Genomic DNA, 17,419 nt, shown 5'->3' with positions numbered 1-17,419 from the left:
CCACCCGTCGGGCTCTGCACTCCCATTGTTCGAGCCGGCAGGCGGGCAGGATCAGGGGTGGGTGGGCAGGTCCCCCTGCCCCGCATGTTTCTGCTGCTTGGGTCCCTGACCACCCCACGTGTCTGCATGTCCCCTTAGCTGGGCTCCCCTGCTGGGGAGGTTGGGGGGGCACGGTGCATGGCACAAGACTGGGCCCTGCCTTTGTGCCCAGGCCAGGCCAGCTGTCTGCTCCAGGTGGAGCTCAGAAGTGGTTGTGGGCTCTGCAAGAGCTGTAGGGCTTTATGTGCACCTGTGAGGCCTTCCACAGTTCCCCCCATCCCCCCTGCTTAAAATCTACATTTGCTAGCGCTCAGCTGAAACCGTTGGGAAGATGAAGGGGAAGGCTAATCTAGAATGAGCTCACCCCTCAAGATCCTGCAGCCCAGGGTGAACGTCCTCCAGGGTCTGCACTACCCTTGAGCACCTCCCCGAAGCTGGACGGACAGCAGCCATGCTGTGCCCACCGAACTTAGTGTCGGGCAAAGGGTGAGTGGCGTCACCTTGGCTCACTGAGGAGGCGTCCCATTGACTGGTCTCTTCCCTCTCCAGCGAGATCCAGGTGAGGGCCTTCCCACCTGGTCCAAGCTTCCCACCTTCTCCCAGACAGCTGGCATTTCCCCAGCCCCACACTGGGTGCTGGGCATCATTTGACCAGGAGCTCACATCTGACCGAGCAGTCAGCTGCTGCTTAGAGCCATGTGTGAGCCTCGCAGCAGCCCTAGCATGGCCGTGGGTCGGGGAGGGCTTCCCGGAGACCTCGCAGCACCCCATTCCAGAGCAGTCTCACACCCTCAGGGCCAGGCCCCTACTCCTCGCCCTCAGTCCAACAGCAGGGGCCGAGGGGCAAGGACACAGGCGGCAGTCCTTCCTGTGTCCCTTGGTCTGAGCCGTCAGAGGAGGCGCTCCCGTCCACTGGGCGAAGCCCCAGGGAGCAGACCCGGGCCACCTGGTGTCCTGTGCATTCTCTTTGTGGGTTGGGTTTCCTCCACGAGGAGAGGGAGCCTGTCGGGAGGAGGACTGCAGCCTTGGCTCAGATACCAGCCCTGAGCATCATCATATGCACTCCTGAGCTCTGGGGCATTTCAGTTACACCGTTTCGCTGACCGGGCAAATCTGCCTGGGGCGAGTTCAGAAAACGGTCATCAGCAGAGAGAGCCCAGCCTGCCACCGCCTCCCCCTGGGCCCCTCCCCCGCCCTCCCGGTCCCTTGTCCCTTCTCCTTTTACCATTCCATGGTTCCACCAAAAATAATATTTAATGGGAAGGCAGAAATGAGTTTCTAAATATTCCAGGGGGGATTTGCCGTGCTGGTAATTTGTTTGGTGCTGATAATTACATCTTACATTTTTCCAGCTTTACTTAAAACTGTGTGCCGAGTGCGCTGGCATTTAATTACTGCTCTGCGGCAGCCACAAGGTTATTTATTAAAGAGTTATTTTATCTTGATACGGTGGATCCTGCCCCTTATCCCCTCCTTAATGTTGTGTTATTTTCATCAGAGAAATTTCCGCAAGTGAATGCCGATTGCGGGGCTGCCTCCCCCCTGCGATTAGGCTGTCACTCCACTGAATGCCGATGCCTCCAGGCGCCGCACCGCCCTATTATAGGGGGTTGTCAGCTCAAATAATTAGACTTAAAAGTTACAGCTGAAATATAACCCAGAAATGGCAAGGCCCTGTTTTGGAAATTGTCTATAAAATGTCAGCAGTAAGGATGCTCGGGGAACAGTAATAGACCGTCATTGTTGGAGCTCAGGATTAGACCCTAGGTGCGTTTTTTCCCCGGCCCTGGTTTTTCCTTCCCTGCTGTTGCTGCTGTCAGTAGACCCGAGTCCAGGGCGAGTCCTGCCCCTTCTGGAGGCCTCGTGTCAGTGACTGCAGGGAGGCACCAGCCACTCCTGGCGCTTGGGACAGCGGGGTGACCATCCAGAACTCGGGACTCCACAGATACTCAGGGTCCCAGGAAGTGGTCACTTGCCTCTGTTACCCCCACCTTCTCTCTGTAGTCCTAGCCCCTACACCGTGGGGAAGATGAGTCTGCTCTGCGGCAAACCTGTCCAGGCTCTTTGTGTTGGCTGAAGCCCAGCAGGCCTGTGAAGGGACGTGCCCTGCTGGAGCGTGCCGTCCAGGAGTCCCTGGGCTTGAGGCCCTGCCCTGGTGCTAGGGGTGATCCTAAGGCTCACCTCTGACCTCTCACTCATCCTTAGCCCCTGGGGTTCTCCCTTCCACTTGCATCTGGAAGGGGGGAATTTAAAAATAAAAACAAACCCTTCTCAATGTTAGTTCCCCAAGGGCCCTTATTTCCTAATAGTGGCGAGAACACCTTGTCCTCCGGGACTGTTTGAGGTAAAGACCGGTCAGTTTTCTTCACAGCTTAGGTTGAGACCTAAGGTTTATCCACCAATGACCTACTTCCTTCCCCTGGGGCTCTTTGTTCTCATGTCCAGGGACCTGATCGGGTCCCAAGATTCTGCCACTGACCACCGTCAAGCTGGCAGGTGTGTCCCTGACACAGGCTTGAGGCCCATCCTCATGCCAACTGGAGAGTGTTTCTCCCGGCAGCCTCAAGAGACCCAGAAGCTTCTTCATGGAGCCGCCTGGGTCTCTCTTTTCACCCTGTGAGCCAGGGCTCAAAGGGCACTGAGCTTTTCATCCCACGGACCTGCTTCCAGTACGTGTATAAACACGTCCCTGAGTGTCAGCTGTCAGTTCCCGCCTCTTTAACTGGGAGGTGCCGGCATCCACAGCGTGGAAACCCGCAGCCCAGAGGAGGTGCCCGAGAGTGGTTCTCTTCCCCCCAGACCCATTTGGATGCCCATGAACAAGGAGGAGACGGGGAAGCCACTGGCAGAGAGGAGAGGCAAGGACAGAGTTGGTCAGTTAGGACCGCGGAGCCTTTTTGCCTTAGCCAGGCTACAGAGGGGAGAGGCAAGGAGAGAGCTGGTCAGTTAGTGAGCCTCTTTGCTTTAGCCAGGCTACATCTCCACCAGCGGGCATGCCGCGCCTCATGACCTGTGCCCCAGGTTCAGCACCAGAGCCCAGGGAGTGCCTGCACCATGTCCGAGCCTCCCAGCCTTTTGCTGTTTGTGGGGAGTGCTCAAAGGAAGCTCTTTGTCGTGGCTTTCTCCTGCCAGCTGTGCCCCCGGGGTCCACCTGTGCCCCTGCCGCACAGCACTGCTCTGCCACCCAGTGCAGACTCCCGGCTTTAGGACAGATGACAGAAGCCCACTTCTATCAGCTTAACGCCAAACATGGAAACTCTTGTCTTACAAAACTGAAAGTAGAGAAGTAGATTGGCGTCAGGCACGGCTGGATCCAGGTGTTTAAACAGTTCGGTCAGGCATTCTTCTGTCTCTGTCTCTACCTCTGCTCTCCTCAGTAGCTCCTTTGTTCTCAAGCAGGTCCTGTCGAGTATTGTGAAAGGTGGTCCCCAGCCTCCCACCCCCCAGGTTAGAGACCAGAAGTGGAGAGGAAAAGCCACGTGTCTTAATAGTTTTCGCAAAAGGCCAAAGGTTCTACCTCTCGAGCCACATCTGGGTCGCATAGCCCATGAACCAAAAATGGGGGCTGAGATGGTTCTCCTAAGAAGATGGGGATGCCAGTTCTGGGAGGAGACACGCTGACACCACAGTGAGCGCGGGGCACCGAGGGAAGTAGACGCGGCCCCTGGAGCTGGCTGTGGCACTGGCGGTGCTTTGGCTCTGACTGGAGGCCTCAGAGGGAGGCAGTGTGGGTACAGTTGAGGCTGAGTAAAATGAGGGCTGAGGAGTCATTCAAAGCTCGGTGCGAGAGTTTTTAACCAGGCAGGTAACGTGAACAGATAAGGATTTGTGCCGGCTGTTTGTGGAGGGCCAGTGACCGGGTCGGGGGATGACCAGAGCAGGAGGAGCAATGGAGAACACAGCACAGCAATCCAGGGAAGGATGGTGGCTTGGACTTTGGAAGTGGCATTCACCTGTGGACTTGGCAAGAAATTAGAGTGTTGGAAAGCTATCTTAGGTGGTGCTTTAGCAGGACCTGGTGATTTGCTGGATGTCTGGTCTGTGGGTTGCAGCTTTGACCTCTGTGTAATGAGGTCACAGGTTGGACCAGGTGGTGTCTGCAGTTACTTCCAGCTCTGATTCCATGCTTTTGGGCTGAGCGAGCAGCAGTCTGGCATCTGTGGTGGAGGTGTTCCCGATGTAGCACCATGGGTCCTTTGCATGCCTGGGCTCCCCAGCAAGGACCCTCAGAGACCTGCACCCTGAGTGATGCCCTCTGGGTCTAATCTTAGCCTCGCTGCCTGCCTTCTTCAGCCCTGCGTGTAGGGGTGCCCAGGAAGGACACACCCCAGCCTCTGCCCACCAACTGCATGCCCTGTTTGCATGCCAAGCATGTCTGCCCATGGCTAGGTTTTGCTTGCCTTCCCTCCTTCTGCATGTTCCGAATGTCTTTACCAAGCTCGAGACTTTGGCAGGCGGGGTGGGAGGGGGGTCCAGGCTGCACCTTGAACTGAGAAGCGCAGAACAGCTTCTTTCCCGGGGAGCCCAAGGTTGGAGGTTGTGGCCAGGCACAGCCACCCTCCCCCTTGAGACCCTGTCCATTGGTGCCGAAAGCCGTCTGCTTGGCACCCTCATCATGTTACTGCCATCGTCATGCCCATCCTGCCCGCGGACCACGTCCCTGGCCCGCCCAGAACTCTGGCCCCTGTCCAGTCCCTCCTGGAAGCAGCCCCTCCTCTTGGGTTCTCAAGGTCTGCCAGGCTGAGGTCCTGGGAGGTGGTCCTGCTGCTGCCCTCATCTCTTCCCCGGGGATCACAGCCTGGAGGTGGAGGCAGTGGCCTCAGAGAAGGTGGCCACATCACTTCCGGGCTGACCCTCTGCCCTGCCCGAGTCCTGCTCTGAGGACCCTCCACCCTAGGGTGCCTGGATCTCTCGCACTAGTGCCCCAGCTAGCCCTGCTGGAGACCCTCCTTGGTGGGGGTAGGGGTGGGAGCAGGTAGAGGTGGGCACTGGAGAGCAACCTGGGATGTGGCCCCTACAGGCTTTGCACTGATTCCCCTGTAATCCTGGGCCTCAGTTTCCTAGGCTGTAAAACGGGAGCTTGGTTGCAGAATCTCTCGTGTTCCAGACATTCCCTGAGAGCGGGGGCTATTCTGGCCCCAAAGCAGAATGGGTGGGGGTCAGCCAGGGCCCAGGAACCCCACCCCTTGGCTCTGACGAGAGGGGCTTCTTGGACGAGGGGCCCCTGCCCTTCCACCCGCACACGTGCCCTGCCCGGCCTGTGAGCACCTCTCTCCCTCCTCCCGCAGTGCGCCGCGTGGCTCCGCGTTTCTCCATCCCTCCCAGCAGCCAGGAGGTGATGCCGGGCGGCAGCGTGAACCTGACGTGCGTCGCCGTTGGCGCACCCATGCCCTACGTGAAGTGGATGATGGGGGCCGAAGAGCTCACCAAGGAGGACGAGATGCCGGTCGGCCGCAATGTGCTGGAGCTCAGCAACGTGGTGCGCTCCGCCAACTACACTTGCGTGGCCATCTCCTCCCTGGGCATGATCGAGGCCACGGCCCAGGTCACCGTGAAAGGTGAGCCTCACTGGTGTGCTGGCCATGGCCCGTGGCCTTCCCTGGACTGGGCGGGGAAGGGGGGCATGACTGCCGGGAGATGGGTGGGGCTGAGGGTTGTTACCCTGCTGGTGCCTGGCCCTGGGGGTCCTCCTGGCCCTCAGTGGTGGACGGAAGGCTTTCTGTCAGAAACTGGCTTAAATATTTGAGCTAACAGGTGCTAGGTCCCTGCGGGGCAGATGCCGTGCTGGTTAGGAAGCACAGGTTATATTGTTCAGGTGGCGTCACCCTGGCAAATAGATTCTCTTGTTGTTCCCATTTTATAAGTTAGGAAACTGAGGCACAGAGTTACAGGGAAGTAAATGATGGAGCAGGGACTTGAACCCTGGGGGTCTGAATCCACCACACACCCCTCTGACCATAGAACTGGACCCTCAGCTTTCCCAGCCTCCCAGAAAGAAGGATGGGAAACAGTAGCCAAGGCAGGTGGGTTCTCTCTGCCCTGGCCCTAGGACAGCCACATGTAGACCAGACTCCTTGGGGCGCTCTGCTTCCAGTCTTCCCTCTGATAACACCCCCATTCTGCAGCGTGAGTCCTCTGTTTAACAGAGCAGCATCACATTATAGAAGGGAGAAACACCCTGCGGTGGCTTCTGACTGCTTTTAAGATAAAGACCAGGATCCGCACTGCTGTGACCTGAGCAGGCTGACAGTCCCAAGTGTCACCTGCTCTCACCCCACCCTTGCTGTCACTGGCTCCACCTCGCTCTCCAGGTCTCAGTCCTGGGAAGCTTTCCCCAATCACCCCATTCAGGGACACCCTGGACTTTTCTCCATCTCAGCACCCTGCTTTCTGCTGCATTACACATACCAGAGCCACGATCATTGCTCGCTGATCGCGTCTCTCTCGCACTGGTGTATGAACCCCATGAGCGCAGCGACGTGACCGTGTAACAGCGCGTCCTCAGCCCTAGCGCAGTGCCTGGCGCCCCAGCAGCACTCAGTTTGTGAGTGCCTGTTGTTCGGGGATTGGCTGTGGACCTGGGACTTCTCCCCTCCTTTTGAGCCAAGCCATGGTGTCCGTGGGGCCAGTAGCCCCATCCGTCTCTCTCAAATCCAGGATCATTCCCTGAGGAAATCCCTTCCCTCTCCCCGCCCCTGTTACACACACTTGCCAATGGGTGAGCCCAGATGCACTGCAGAGGCCTGTGTGTCTCCCATCTGCACAGGCCCAGGCAGGCCACCTCTGGGTCCGTTTGCTCAATGAGCCACCAGGGCTGGTGTGAGGTCCAGGGAGTCCTAGAAGTGACTTAGGTGGATACCGAATGACCCAAGGCCCCTGCAGGCACTGACGGGCCTGGCCACCAGCCCCCGCTACCAGACCTCAGTGGTCACCGAGGGCTTTTCAGGCGATTCTTTGCAGGGGAGGGCTGTGGGGGTGGGGTCAACCACACTCTGGTTGGATGAACCCCAGGGCAAGGTCAGCTCCTGGGGTCATGACCTCAGGCAGCCCTAAGCCTTCCACTTTGTCCCCAGCCCTGCCGAAGCCTCCAATTGACCTTGTGGTGACAGAGACAACTGCCACCAGCGTCACTCTGACCTGGGACTCTGGGAACTCAGAGCCTGTATCCTACTATGGCATCCAGTACCGCCCAGCGGGCGCGGAGGGCCCCTTCCAGGAGGTGGACGGCGTGGCCACCACCCGCTACAGCATCGGCGGCCTGAGCCCTTTCTCAGAGTACGCCTTCCGCGTGCTGGCGGTGAACAGCATCGGGCGCGGGCCGCCCAGCGAGGCGGTGCGGGCGCGCACGGGGGAGCAGGCGCCCTCCAGCCCCCCGCGCCGCGTGCAGGCACGCATGCTAAGCGCCAGCACCATGCTGGTGCAGTGGGAGCCGCCCGAGGAGCCTAACGGCCTGGTGCGGGGCTACCGCGTCTACTACACCCCCGACTCCCGCCGCCCTCTGAGCGCCTGGCACAAGCACAACACAGACGCCGGGCTCCTCACCACTGTGGGCAGCCTGCTGCCTGGCATCACCTACAGCCTGCGTGTGCTGGCCTTCACCGCCGTGGGCGACGGCCCCCCCAGCCCCACCATCCAGGTCAAGACGCAGCAGGGAGGTAGGCGCAGGCCAGGCTGGATGGTACCCCCCTCCCTCGGGCTGTGAGCCGGGGGGTGGTGGGGGCGGTCTTTGGGATGATGAAAGCCCGTATCTGCACACACAGCCACTGGGGAGGCAGGGTGGGGGTTGGGTGAGGCCCTGCCTCCTTCCGCTGGGGGCCCCTGCCCTTGGGGGATTGGTGAGGCTGACGGCGCCTGGCTGGGGTGTTGCAGTGCCTGCCCAGCCCGCGGACTTCCAGGCCGAGGTGGACTCAGACACCAGGATCCAGCTCTCGTGGCTGCTGCCCCCGCAGGAGCGGATCGTCAAGTATGAGCTGGTGTACTGGGCGGCAGAGGACGAGGGCCAGCAGGTGAACACCCAGCAGTGTGGAGGGAGGGGGGCTGCTCCCGGTCCTGGGGGTCCGTGCTGGGCTCTCCTAGGCAGGCTTTCCTGGATTCTGGGGTCGTGGGGACACAGCCCCTTGAGGCTCTGGGACCCTTGCTGGCCTGTGTGGTTCTGTAGTCTTTGTCACCCCTGTGCTGGGGACAGAGCTCCTAAGTCCGTCCTGGGTCTCCTCGGCTCTGTGGCTCTCATGGCACCAGCAGAGCCCTCAAGTTCCCCAGGCCACCATGTCCGTGGTGTTCCCATGCCCATGTGGTCAGTGAGGTGCCCTTGCATGGGCCACGTGGCCACATGGCAGGGAACCAGCCCTGCAGCTACAGTGGGTCCGCAGGGATCAGCCCGTGTTGGGGGTGACCTCTGAGTGACCTTTGAGGTCAGGGTGGTCAGTGAGTGCTCTTTGCTCTTCCAGCACAAGGTGACCTTCGACCCCACGTCCTCCTATACCGTAGAGGACCTGAAGCCCGACACACTGTACCGCTTCCAGCTGGCCGCCCGCTCTGAGCTGGGGGTGGGAGTCTTCACCCCCACCATTGAGGCTCGCACAGCACAGTCCAGTAAGTGTCTCCCAGAGCCACGGCTGCTACAGCTGGGCGGGTATACACACATGCGCACCCTTTCCCCTCGACCAGGCGGGTGGTCAGTTCCGCTGGGCCCTGGGCTCAGTCTGGATCCCAAGTGAGGGACAGGTAAGTGCCCTCTAGTCTGCATCCGGGCGGCTGCTGCCCTCGCTGCTCCCTGCCCACCTCCTGCCTTCCCTCAGCCCTGCCCCCGCCCAGGTAAGTTCTGTGTCTCCTCCCCCACCCGCTCTGTGCTGGTCACATTAGCCCGCAGCCACCCTCCATCGAGGGACCGCTGTGCTCGCTGTGTTTCCGAGCTGCTCCAGCGGCGTCTTCCCTCCTGTGTCCCCACATCTCATCTCCCTGTTACCCATATTCCTGCCTCCTGCCCCCTCCACGGAGTCCCTGTGAGCCAGGCAGTCTCACCGAGCCAGCCGCACGGGGGGAGATGAGGCGCACCGGGGCCGTGTGGCACTCGCATGTTGGACTGTGCATGAGGCTGTGTGTGTACGCATTTAGGAGTGCTGCGTGCAACTGTGTTCCTGCGTGAGACTGATGCTGTGAGTGTGTCCATGTCTGAGCACCCAGCTGTGCAGCCCCTGAAGGTGTCTGTCACTGTGGTTGGGTCTGGGTGTGTCCATTGGCTGTTCTTAGGATTGGGACCCAACCAGTGTGTCTCAGGGTGTCTGGCTCTCTGCACCTCTCCCTCCCGGCGACAGATTGCGAGCCCATGGGCTCTGTACTCACATGGCCACAGTGAGCCATCATCTGTGAGGTTGCCTGTGATAATGGGGCCAAGTATGTGTGGCTGGTTGGGGTCGTGGCATTGAGACAGCACGTGTGATGACATGTCATGGTCCTGTGAGGCCCCTTTTGTCACATGGGATTGTGTGAATGTGCCGTGTGTGACTTGGTGTTCCTGGATTCATTCTACAAGCACCTGCCACACTCCTGCCGGGGCCCATGCACCCTGCTGGGAGTAGCACAACCATGACGTGGCCTCTGCCCGCGGGGGTCCTTGTCTAGTGGGGAAGACAGATATTAAACCCACAATTACCCAAATGAGCTTTTAATTATATTTGTGTAAAGTGCCGTGGAGGAAACAAACAGTGGAGAGAAGATGTGACGGGAAGCTGGTGTTATCTGAGGGGTCAAAGGGGCTTCCTTGGGTGACACGGAAGCCCTAGGCAGGGGGTCAGCAGGTGCCAGAGACCTTGAAGCAGGAAGGCGCCTGGTTGTGGTCAGGGTGAGCAGCCAGCCAGTATGGCCAGAGCAGCCCCCTGACGACAGCATCAGGGCTTTGGGGACAGGAAACTGCCTAGAGCTGCCTAGCTAAGGGTGAGAATGCGCGGAACAGCCCAACAGCACGCTGGAGACGGGAGGCGGTGTGCGTCGTTCTAGGTAAGTGGTGGCGGCTTAGGGGAGCTGGAGGTGGGGGTCAGGGGTGGTTTTGAGAGCTGTCTGGGATCCCGCTGGCCAGGCTTCGTGACAGATTAGGTGTGGGGGTGGGCTAAGGGAGAGGGGTGCCTCGGGTGCAGCCTTGTACATGGTGTGCAGACCTGGGAGGAGAGTGGTGCCACTCACTCCCTGGGATGGGAAGTGAGACAGAAGCAGGCATGAGCGGCACGCCTGGTGCAGAGGCCCCCAGGCTCGGGAAGCTGTGTGCCATCTGGGCGCTGATGCTTGGCGGGTGGCCAGGATCCAGAGCTGGGGCTGGAGTTCAACTGAGAAGGAGGACCAGGGATGGGAGGGACTCCAGGAGATGGCGGTGTCTTGGAGGTCAGAAGAAGAGAGTTTCAAGAAGGAGACCAGATGTTACTGCTGAGTGGTCAGGGCCAGAGCGTGACCACTGGGTGTAGTAACACGCAGGGGTGGACCTGGCGTGAGGGGCTGAAGCCGACTGGCGACCCAGGAGGCTTGTGTGGGAGACACGGAGGTAGAGACAGAGGCTTAGCTGAGAAAGGGGACACTGCAGCTGGTGCAGTAGGGGAGGCTGTGGGGCCAAGGATGGGATGTAGGAAGACTAAGATGGGGAAATCTTGAGCACACATAAACGTCATTGGAAATGTGTCCACGAGAAGTAGACAGTGCGGAAAAGAGGATAGTTGGCACCTTGTGAAGTGAGGAAGAGGGTAGAGCACAGGCAAGGGGAGAGACTGGCCTTGGACAGGAAGGTACTCCCTTCCTTCCTGGGGTGGGGGAAGGAGAAACCCGCAGCCAAAGCTGGCCAGTTGGTGGGTTTGGTACCGAGAGCTGCAGGAGCTGCTGTCGGGAGGTCTTGGTTTTCTCTGCAGAGTAGGAGATGGGATTATCTGCCGAGAGGAAGGGAGGTTTGAGGAGCGTGGAGGAGGTGGAAGGTGTTTTACGTCAAGCGGCGTGGTAGGGGGTGGCGGGCAGAGAGCAGAGGCCAGCCGACAAGCGTGGATCGTCCCGGGAGCCATGGGCACTCACAGGGCTCTCACCAGCCTTGGCAGGTTCTTCTACCTGCCCCGTGTGCTGCCTTGGAGGGGGTGGGGGATGGGGTCATTCAGAACCTGCCGCAGGCTAGGCAGGAGCTCAGAGTTTGGCGTGTTGGTATGAGTGGTGAGCGTCTAAGCTGAATAGCAAGGGCAGTGAGGATGGTAGGTCAGCAGATGGGGACCCTGGGGCTGCAGGGCAGGCAGTGGGCTGGGGACCCTGAGCAGCTGAGCTGGGCCATGAGGCGAGGGCCTGTCAGGGGGTGTTGGAGGCCAGTTGTAGAGAGAGTGGCAGTGTCTGGGGCAGGACGCCCGCAGTGCAGGGAGGAGAAGGCTCTGAAGGTGAGGGACTTGGGAGCCAGTGGGTTGAGGGGCTGCTGGCATCCTGGGCAGGGTGGTAACAGAACTCACGATGAGAACACCCCCGTGATGACAGCGGAGTTCTCAGTGGGACTGGGGTCTGGGAATGATGAGTGAGGGCCCCTCTGATGGGTCCTTTCCCTTAGACTGCTCCGGGGGCTTTGCACCTTGGCCATAGACACCCTGTCCAGGCAGACACAGGCTCAGGCCGCCTCGCGCCACAAGAGCCATCAGGTCACTTGTCCTGAGAAGGGGAGAGCTGTGGGCACAGCCATGAGTGGTTGTAGGCGTGAGCAAGGATGAGGGTGGCATGGCCTCTGTTGCTTGTGTGTGTCTGATGCCGTGTGTGTTTCGTATGAGACGGTGGATGTGTGAGGCACTGCGTTAGAGGCCTGTGTGTGTGTGTGCGTGCGTGTGTGGAGAGCCTGTGGTCCGGCGGGAGAGCCGGGCTGTCTGGTGGCCAGTGGCGGCAGCTTGCCTGGAGGGGCCCCGGGAATAACCACGCCACCCCCCCGGGGAGTAGCCCGCCTGGGTGAGTCTCTGTCCTCCGTGACCGGTTACTGTGCCTGTGGCCCCCCACCCTCCATCTGCCTGCTTCCCCCCCATTTGTCTCCCCCAGCCCCCTCCGCACCCCCCCAGAAGGTGACGTGTGTGAGCGTGGGCTCCACCACCGTCCGGGTAAGTTGGGTCCCGCCGCCGGCCGACAGCCGCAACGGCGTCATCACCCAGTACTCGGTGGCCTACGAGGCGGTGGACGGCGAGGACCGTGGGCGGCACGTGGTGGACGGCATCGGCCGCGAGCACTCCAGCTGGGACCTGGTGGGCCTGGAGAAGTGGACGGAGTACCGGGTGTGGGTGCGGGCGCACACGGACGTGGGCCCCGGCCCCGAGAGCAGCCCGGTGCTGGTCCGCACCGACGAGGACGGTAGGCAGCGCTGGGGATAGGCAAGGGGAGGGGCGGGGGACAGGAGAGCTGCCTGCTACGGGTGAGGATGCACGGGACAGCCCAGCAGGATGCTGCAGGCAGGAGAGGCTGTGCCTCGGTCTAGGCAAGAGGTGTCCCCACCGGACACCCAGGGCTCAGCCTCCCGAGTGCCTCTGGGGGACTCCCCATCTTCCCAGTACAGGCTTAATGGCCCCGCCTGGGGAGATGGAGCTCGTGGGACAGCCTGTGCCTGAATCCCAGCCCCGGAGCTCCCCAAGCAGGGGAGCCTCAAAAGGCTGAGGCCAAAGAGGGCAAGAATCAGAGAGACTGGTTCTGGAGACACTAGTGAGGCTCACCTCACTAGATGTCAGGGTGACGCAGGGCCCAGAGGAGACAGCACAGATTGTGCTGACTTGGGCAGGTCGAAGGCCTGGTGCCCCACCTCCCACCTTGGTCCTCCTCCCCACCGAGTGAGGCAGTCCTGGGCCCAAGGGCTGCAGAGTCCCAGGCTCTTCCCCGTGCAGGTGGAGGGAGCCCTCCACGTTCCTCTGCAGGACAGACAGTCTAAGGCAACCGCATCAGGGGCAGTGGGGTGCGGAGGCATGGCACTGCAGCTGTGCTGTGCCCGCCTGACTTCCTTCTCCACGCACCTGACTTCCTCCTCCTTCTGGTCCTCAGTGCCCAGTGGGCCACCGCGGAAGGTGGAGGTGGAGCCGCTCAACTCCACTGCCGTGCGCGTCTCCTGGAAGCTGCCCGTCCCCAGCAAGCAGCATGGCCAGATCCGCGGCTACCAGGTCACCTACGTGCGGCTGGAGAATGGCGAGCCCCGCGGCGCCCCCATCATCCAGGACGTCATGCTGGCCGAGGCCCAGGTGTGCCCCCGGGAGGTGGTGGGGTCGGCAGGCAGGCGGGCGAGACCATCACATTCCACTTCCTCTTTGGAACCCAGGTTCGCTCCCCTCCCCTGCCTGCTCTCAGAGGGCCGGTGACACCAAGACATGCTGTGGCATTTGGGGAAGCGCTGAGACCAGGAGGTTAGGGCCAGCTGCCAGGATCACTCCCTTCTCTGTCTTGGGTCTGCCCGAGCTGTCCCAACCCAGGCTTGGCCAGCCCCACCTGCCCTGGTGGCAGTCCCAGCCTGGCAGTCACCTCAGTGGCTCAGCCACTGGTGCCAGCAGTGCAGAGCTCTGTCGGCACACACCCAGGCCTCAGCCCAACACCCCAAGCCCTCCTTGGCGGCTCGCAGGAAATGCACCCGCTGTCTGTTAGGCTGGGTTTTCGAGCTGTGCCTTCCTCCTCTCACAGCCGGGGCGGTCACCTCCCCCATTTGGCTGTTGTCCTGGCAGAGTTCCGTGAATCGGGCCAGGCTGATGTTTGCTCTCAAGGGCTGGGCTTACGGCCCGTCTCACTCACACCTCTACACCCTTCCGTCCTCAGGGGATGGTGCTTCTGCCCAGGAGCTTGGGGTGAGGTTCCTGGGGTATTCTCAGCACTGTTTGGCTATCCAGGAGAACCTGGGGCACTGGGAGACTGGGCGAGCGGGCCAGAACTTCCCAGGAAGGGGTGGCTGAGCTCAGATATGAGACCAGGTCTCAGGATTCCTGGGAAAGGCCTGTAATTGCTATCATAACTTCCCTCCCCACATAGTCTGTTGAAGATTCACGACACCTGGCGGCGTGTCTGTGCTGAAGGGCTTTCTGTCCAGAATCAGGGCTGTGAGGGGGTGGAGCCTGACTTACCCCCAGAATGCAACCCCCCGCCCCGGCCCCCGGTCTGGCTCTTCACACCACCCCCGTCCCGCAGGCTGGGATCAGACTGGTGTCCTTCGTGCCGCACTTAGGGTTGGACTCACCCACAGGCAGGCAGGGCTTTCGTGTCTCCAGCTCCAGCTGGCTTCAGTTTTCTGCCCAGAGGCTACGCTGTTCCTCCTCTGGGCCCACCCAGCACTAAGGGAGCAGGGGGGAGAAGGCGGGCCTGTGACTACATTCCTGGGGCAGGTTGAGGGCTCTTCCTGGAGCCTCGGTGGGTGGACACACCCACCCAGAAGCATCCCGGGAATGGGGAATGGGCTCCCTCCGGCCCTGCCGCCCCAGGAGACCAGCAGCACAGCTGCAGCCACTGCGGCTCCAGAGAAGCTGCTTCTCTTCGGGTGCCCCCTTCTGGTCCCGAGTGGTTAGAAGGGAGCTGGGCCGGAGGACGCAGGGCACTGTCCTCTTGGTCTCAGATCTCCTGTGACAGGAGGTAAACATGCGCCCGAGCTCTAGGGAAGCCGAATGAAGGTGGAGGACCCGCCTTTGTAGCCCCTGACACCCAGACTGGGTCATTGTGCTCCAGGCCAGGAGGTGAGCAGATGGGGCCTGGTTCCCAGCCTGGCCACAGGGCCCAGCTGTTCCCCGAGTGCCTGGTCAAGGACATCACAGCCTGTCCTTCCCCACAGCACCATCTGCTCAGCCCAGGCCTCATCAGTGGCGTGCGTGCCCCCCACGACTGTTTGGCCAGACTTGTCTCCCTTCATGTGTGTGTCCCCATCTCCAGTCTGTTTCTCGTGGCCGCTGACTCCACCTCCCTGTCTCTTTTTTTCCCTGTGGTCTGTTTTTCTTTCCTCTCTGTTTCTGTCTCTCCCTCTCGCTGACTGCATTTTCATCTGTCTGTTCTCTTCTCTCCTGTGATCCCTTCCGTCCTCTGGCCCCGTGTTTTGCCTCAATCTGTTTCTCTTTCCCTTCGTGTCTCTCAGTCTCCCCCTTGCAAGGCCCTCCACACCTATGCCTGGCTTGGATAGCAAGGGCAACCCCCATCCCCCTAGGCAAGGAACCTAGAGCAGGGCTGGGCCCAGGCACACCTTAGAAAGTGGCCGAGGCCAGGAGGGACGGCCGAGGGCCTCCTCCCATATCTTGTCCCACACTCCTTGCAAGGACTTTCAAGACAGCTTCCCAGAACAGGAGCAACTGGGATTGCTGGACAGAGATCAGACCAGCACTGTGAGGCGGTTGGGCCAGAGGACCCCATGGTCGGGGGATGGCATGGCCCCGCTTCCTGTGCTGTGCTGGACAGCTCTCAACCCCCAGCCCTCCAGTGCCCCAGAACCTTCCTCCCTCCACCCTCCATGCACCACAGCCTGGAGAAGAACATATTGAGAATCAGCAGCAGCAGTAGCGCCAGCCCAGATCTGTGCCTTCCTATCTCGATGTTCAGGTATCCTGGGAAGGAACTGGGTCTTTCCCAGTGCCCGTAGGGCAGGGTCCAGACTCTGAACTTGGCACTCATGGCCTCTGTCATCTTGCTGACCAGTCTGCCCCGCCCCTTCCAGCCACAGCATAGCTTCTGCTGTTCCTGGGACAACATCACTTGCCTAGAGCACACTGCAAAATCTGTCTTCCCAAGTGGGATGCTTCTGAGAGTAAAAGATGTTGTGAGTAATCATACCAGGACAGCAAGCTTAGACCAGGACTGTTTCCAGCAAACCAGTACAGCCACTTCTGTGTACAATACAGCACTTCCGTGTCTCCCCACCCCTCTGCCTGAGCTGTAGGACCCACCCCCTCAAGTCTGGCAGCCTCTCCCTCTAAGCACCTCCAGGCGGCGCCCTCCGACCCCTCAATGTCAGGGAGCCCTGTTGCTCTGGCCCTCTGCCCTCCAGGTCTCCCCTCCTCAGCCTTGATGCCCCCAGCTGGGCCTGTGAGGCAGGGGCTGGGATCTTTGGATGGCGAGTGGTCCTGGGGTGCCACCCCTCTGCCTCGTGCCTGCCACCAGCCTTCCCCCAACCAGGCCCTCTCAGGGTCAGAGTCCTTCACATCCTGTCTCCCTTTCTCTCCCCGTACCGCGGTCAGTGGCAGCCAGAGGAGTCCGAGGACTATGTAAGTAAGAGGTGTGCGAGCGCGGGCAAGACCTGGGTTAGGCTGGGCTCGTGGGACACTCCCCCTCCCCCGCCTCTCCTCCCAGCCTGAGCCGCCAAGATCCACAGGGCACCAACCACATCTGGAGAAAATTGGCGTTTACGCCGAGCCCCGAGCTGAGCAGTGATTGGCATTTTCTCTAATCCTTACTTCTCGCCTGTCAAGCAGCAATTTCAGACCAGTGTTCAAGATCGACCAGGCCCTGGCCCTTGCTCTGGCCAGATGGGGATGGAGTTAAATCCGATCCTGATCGTTAGGCCTTATTGATCCCTGGAGTGAAAAATCACCTGCTCCAGGCCCAGGCTGGGAGGCGGGTCTCGGGGCTGGGTTCCGGCATCGGTGTGTTCTGGAGCCCCAGCCCTGGGAGACCCTCCAGCCAGGGCAGAAGGGGCCTGCGAGGGTTTGGTGGCCGCTGCAGTGGCCCCACCCGAGGCTCAGAGCTGGAGGGACGCCAGGGCTGGTGGTGACAGCTCTGTCTCCACTGCGCGGTGGTCCCCTTCCTCTTCCCACTGTTCCCTCTGTGTGGTGTGGCTTGGCCTCCCATGGTGTTTTTCCGCATGTCTCTGGAAATGATGCCTTGGCTGGAAATGGGCATGTGGGCAGGGCCTGCCAAGGCAGGGGGACACTGCCCTGGCTGACTTTTCAGGCGTCACTGGAGACAGTGTGCTCCCTAGGGTTGGGGGGTTCCCTGTCCTCTTCATCTCTCTTCCCTGCCCCAGCAAGCTTTGCAAGGCATACGGTGCTCACAGAGCCAGGGCCTGGATGGGGACAGGAGGGGTCCTACTCAGTGCTGCAGGGTGGCACCTCAGCCCACCCCTCACTTCCCTCTGGTGTGCGTGTGCATGCGTTAGTGTCTACAGGTGGCCCTCTGCCTGTGGGTGCAGGAGGAGCCGCAGGCTGCATGGGTGTGCGTGCCAAGAGCTGAGCGAGGTGCTACGTGCGAGCGAGGCTGTCTGCCCTGTGTGTCACGTGTGCCCGGACCTCACGAGGTGTCATTCACAGTACAATGCAGTGAAGGAACAGTGTGGCCCTTTGTTCTTGTCTGAAAGGAAGAATGAGCAGCTTGTCTGCCTCAGGCTTGTGGCTCCCCGGAAAGGCTGGGTCCTCCTGGGCACACATCCACCTGCCTGTACTGCCTCCCGCAGAGTCCA

At 60.7% G+C, this 17,419-nt stretch overlaps 1 protein-coding gene across 9 annotated transcripts in view; it reads left to right on the top strand.

The window, feature by feature from the left end:
• Nucleotides 1–17,419, top strand: part of PTPRF (protein tyrosine phosphatase receptor type F) — an 84,321-nt gene that overhangs the window by 48,247 nt on the left and 18,655 nt on the right. For 3 of the 9 annotated variants that reach the window (XM_059883467.1, XM_024987574.2, XM_059883454.1), the window contains exons 8-14: nucleotides 5,328–5,597; nucleotides 7,113–7,694; nucleotides 7,909–8,045; nucleotides 8,487–8,631; nucleotides 12,070–12,375; nucleotides 13,054–13,247; nucleotides 16,203–16,229. In XM_059883467.1, coding sequence (XP_059739450.1) covers nucleotides 5,328–5,597; nucleotides 7,113–7,694; nucleotides 7,909–8,045; nucleotides 8,487–8,631; nucleotides 12,070–12,375; nucleotides 13,054–13,247; nucleotides 16,203–16,229 — 1,661 coding nt within the window. 9 annotated transcript variants of the gene reach the window in all.

Source organism: Bos taurus, chromosome 3, assembly GCF_002263795.3.
Source record: "Bos taurus isolate L1 Dominette 01449 registration number 42190680 breed Hereford chromosome 3, ARS-UCD2.0, whole genome shotgun sequence".
Taxonomy (NCBI): Eukaryota; Metazoa; Chordata; class Mammalia; order Artiodactyla; family Bovidae; genus Bos; species Bos taurus.
Note: the sequence above shows the minus strand (reverse complement) of the source record. Positions and strands in the feature narration are given on the sequence as shown.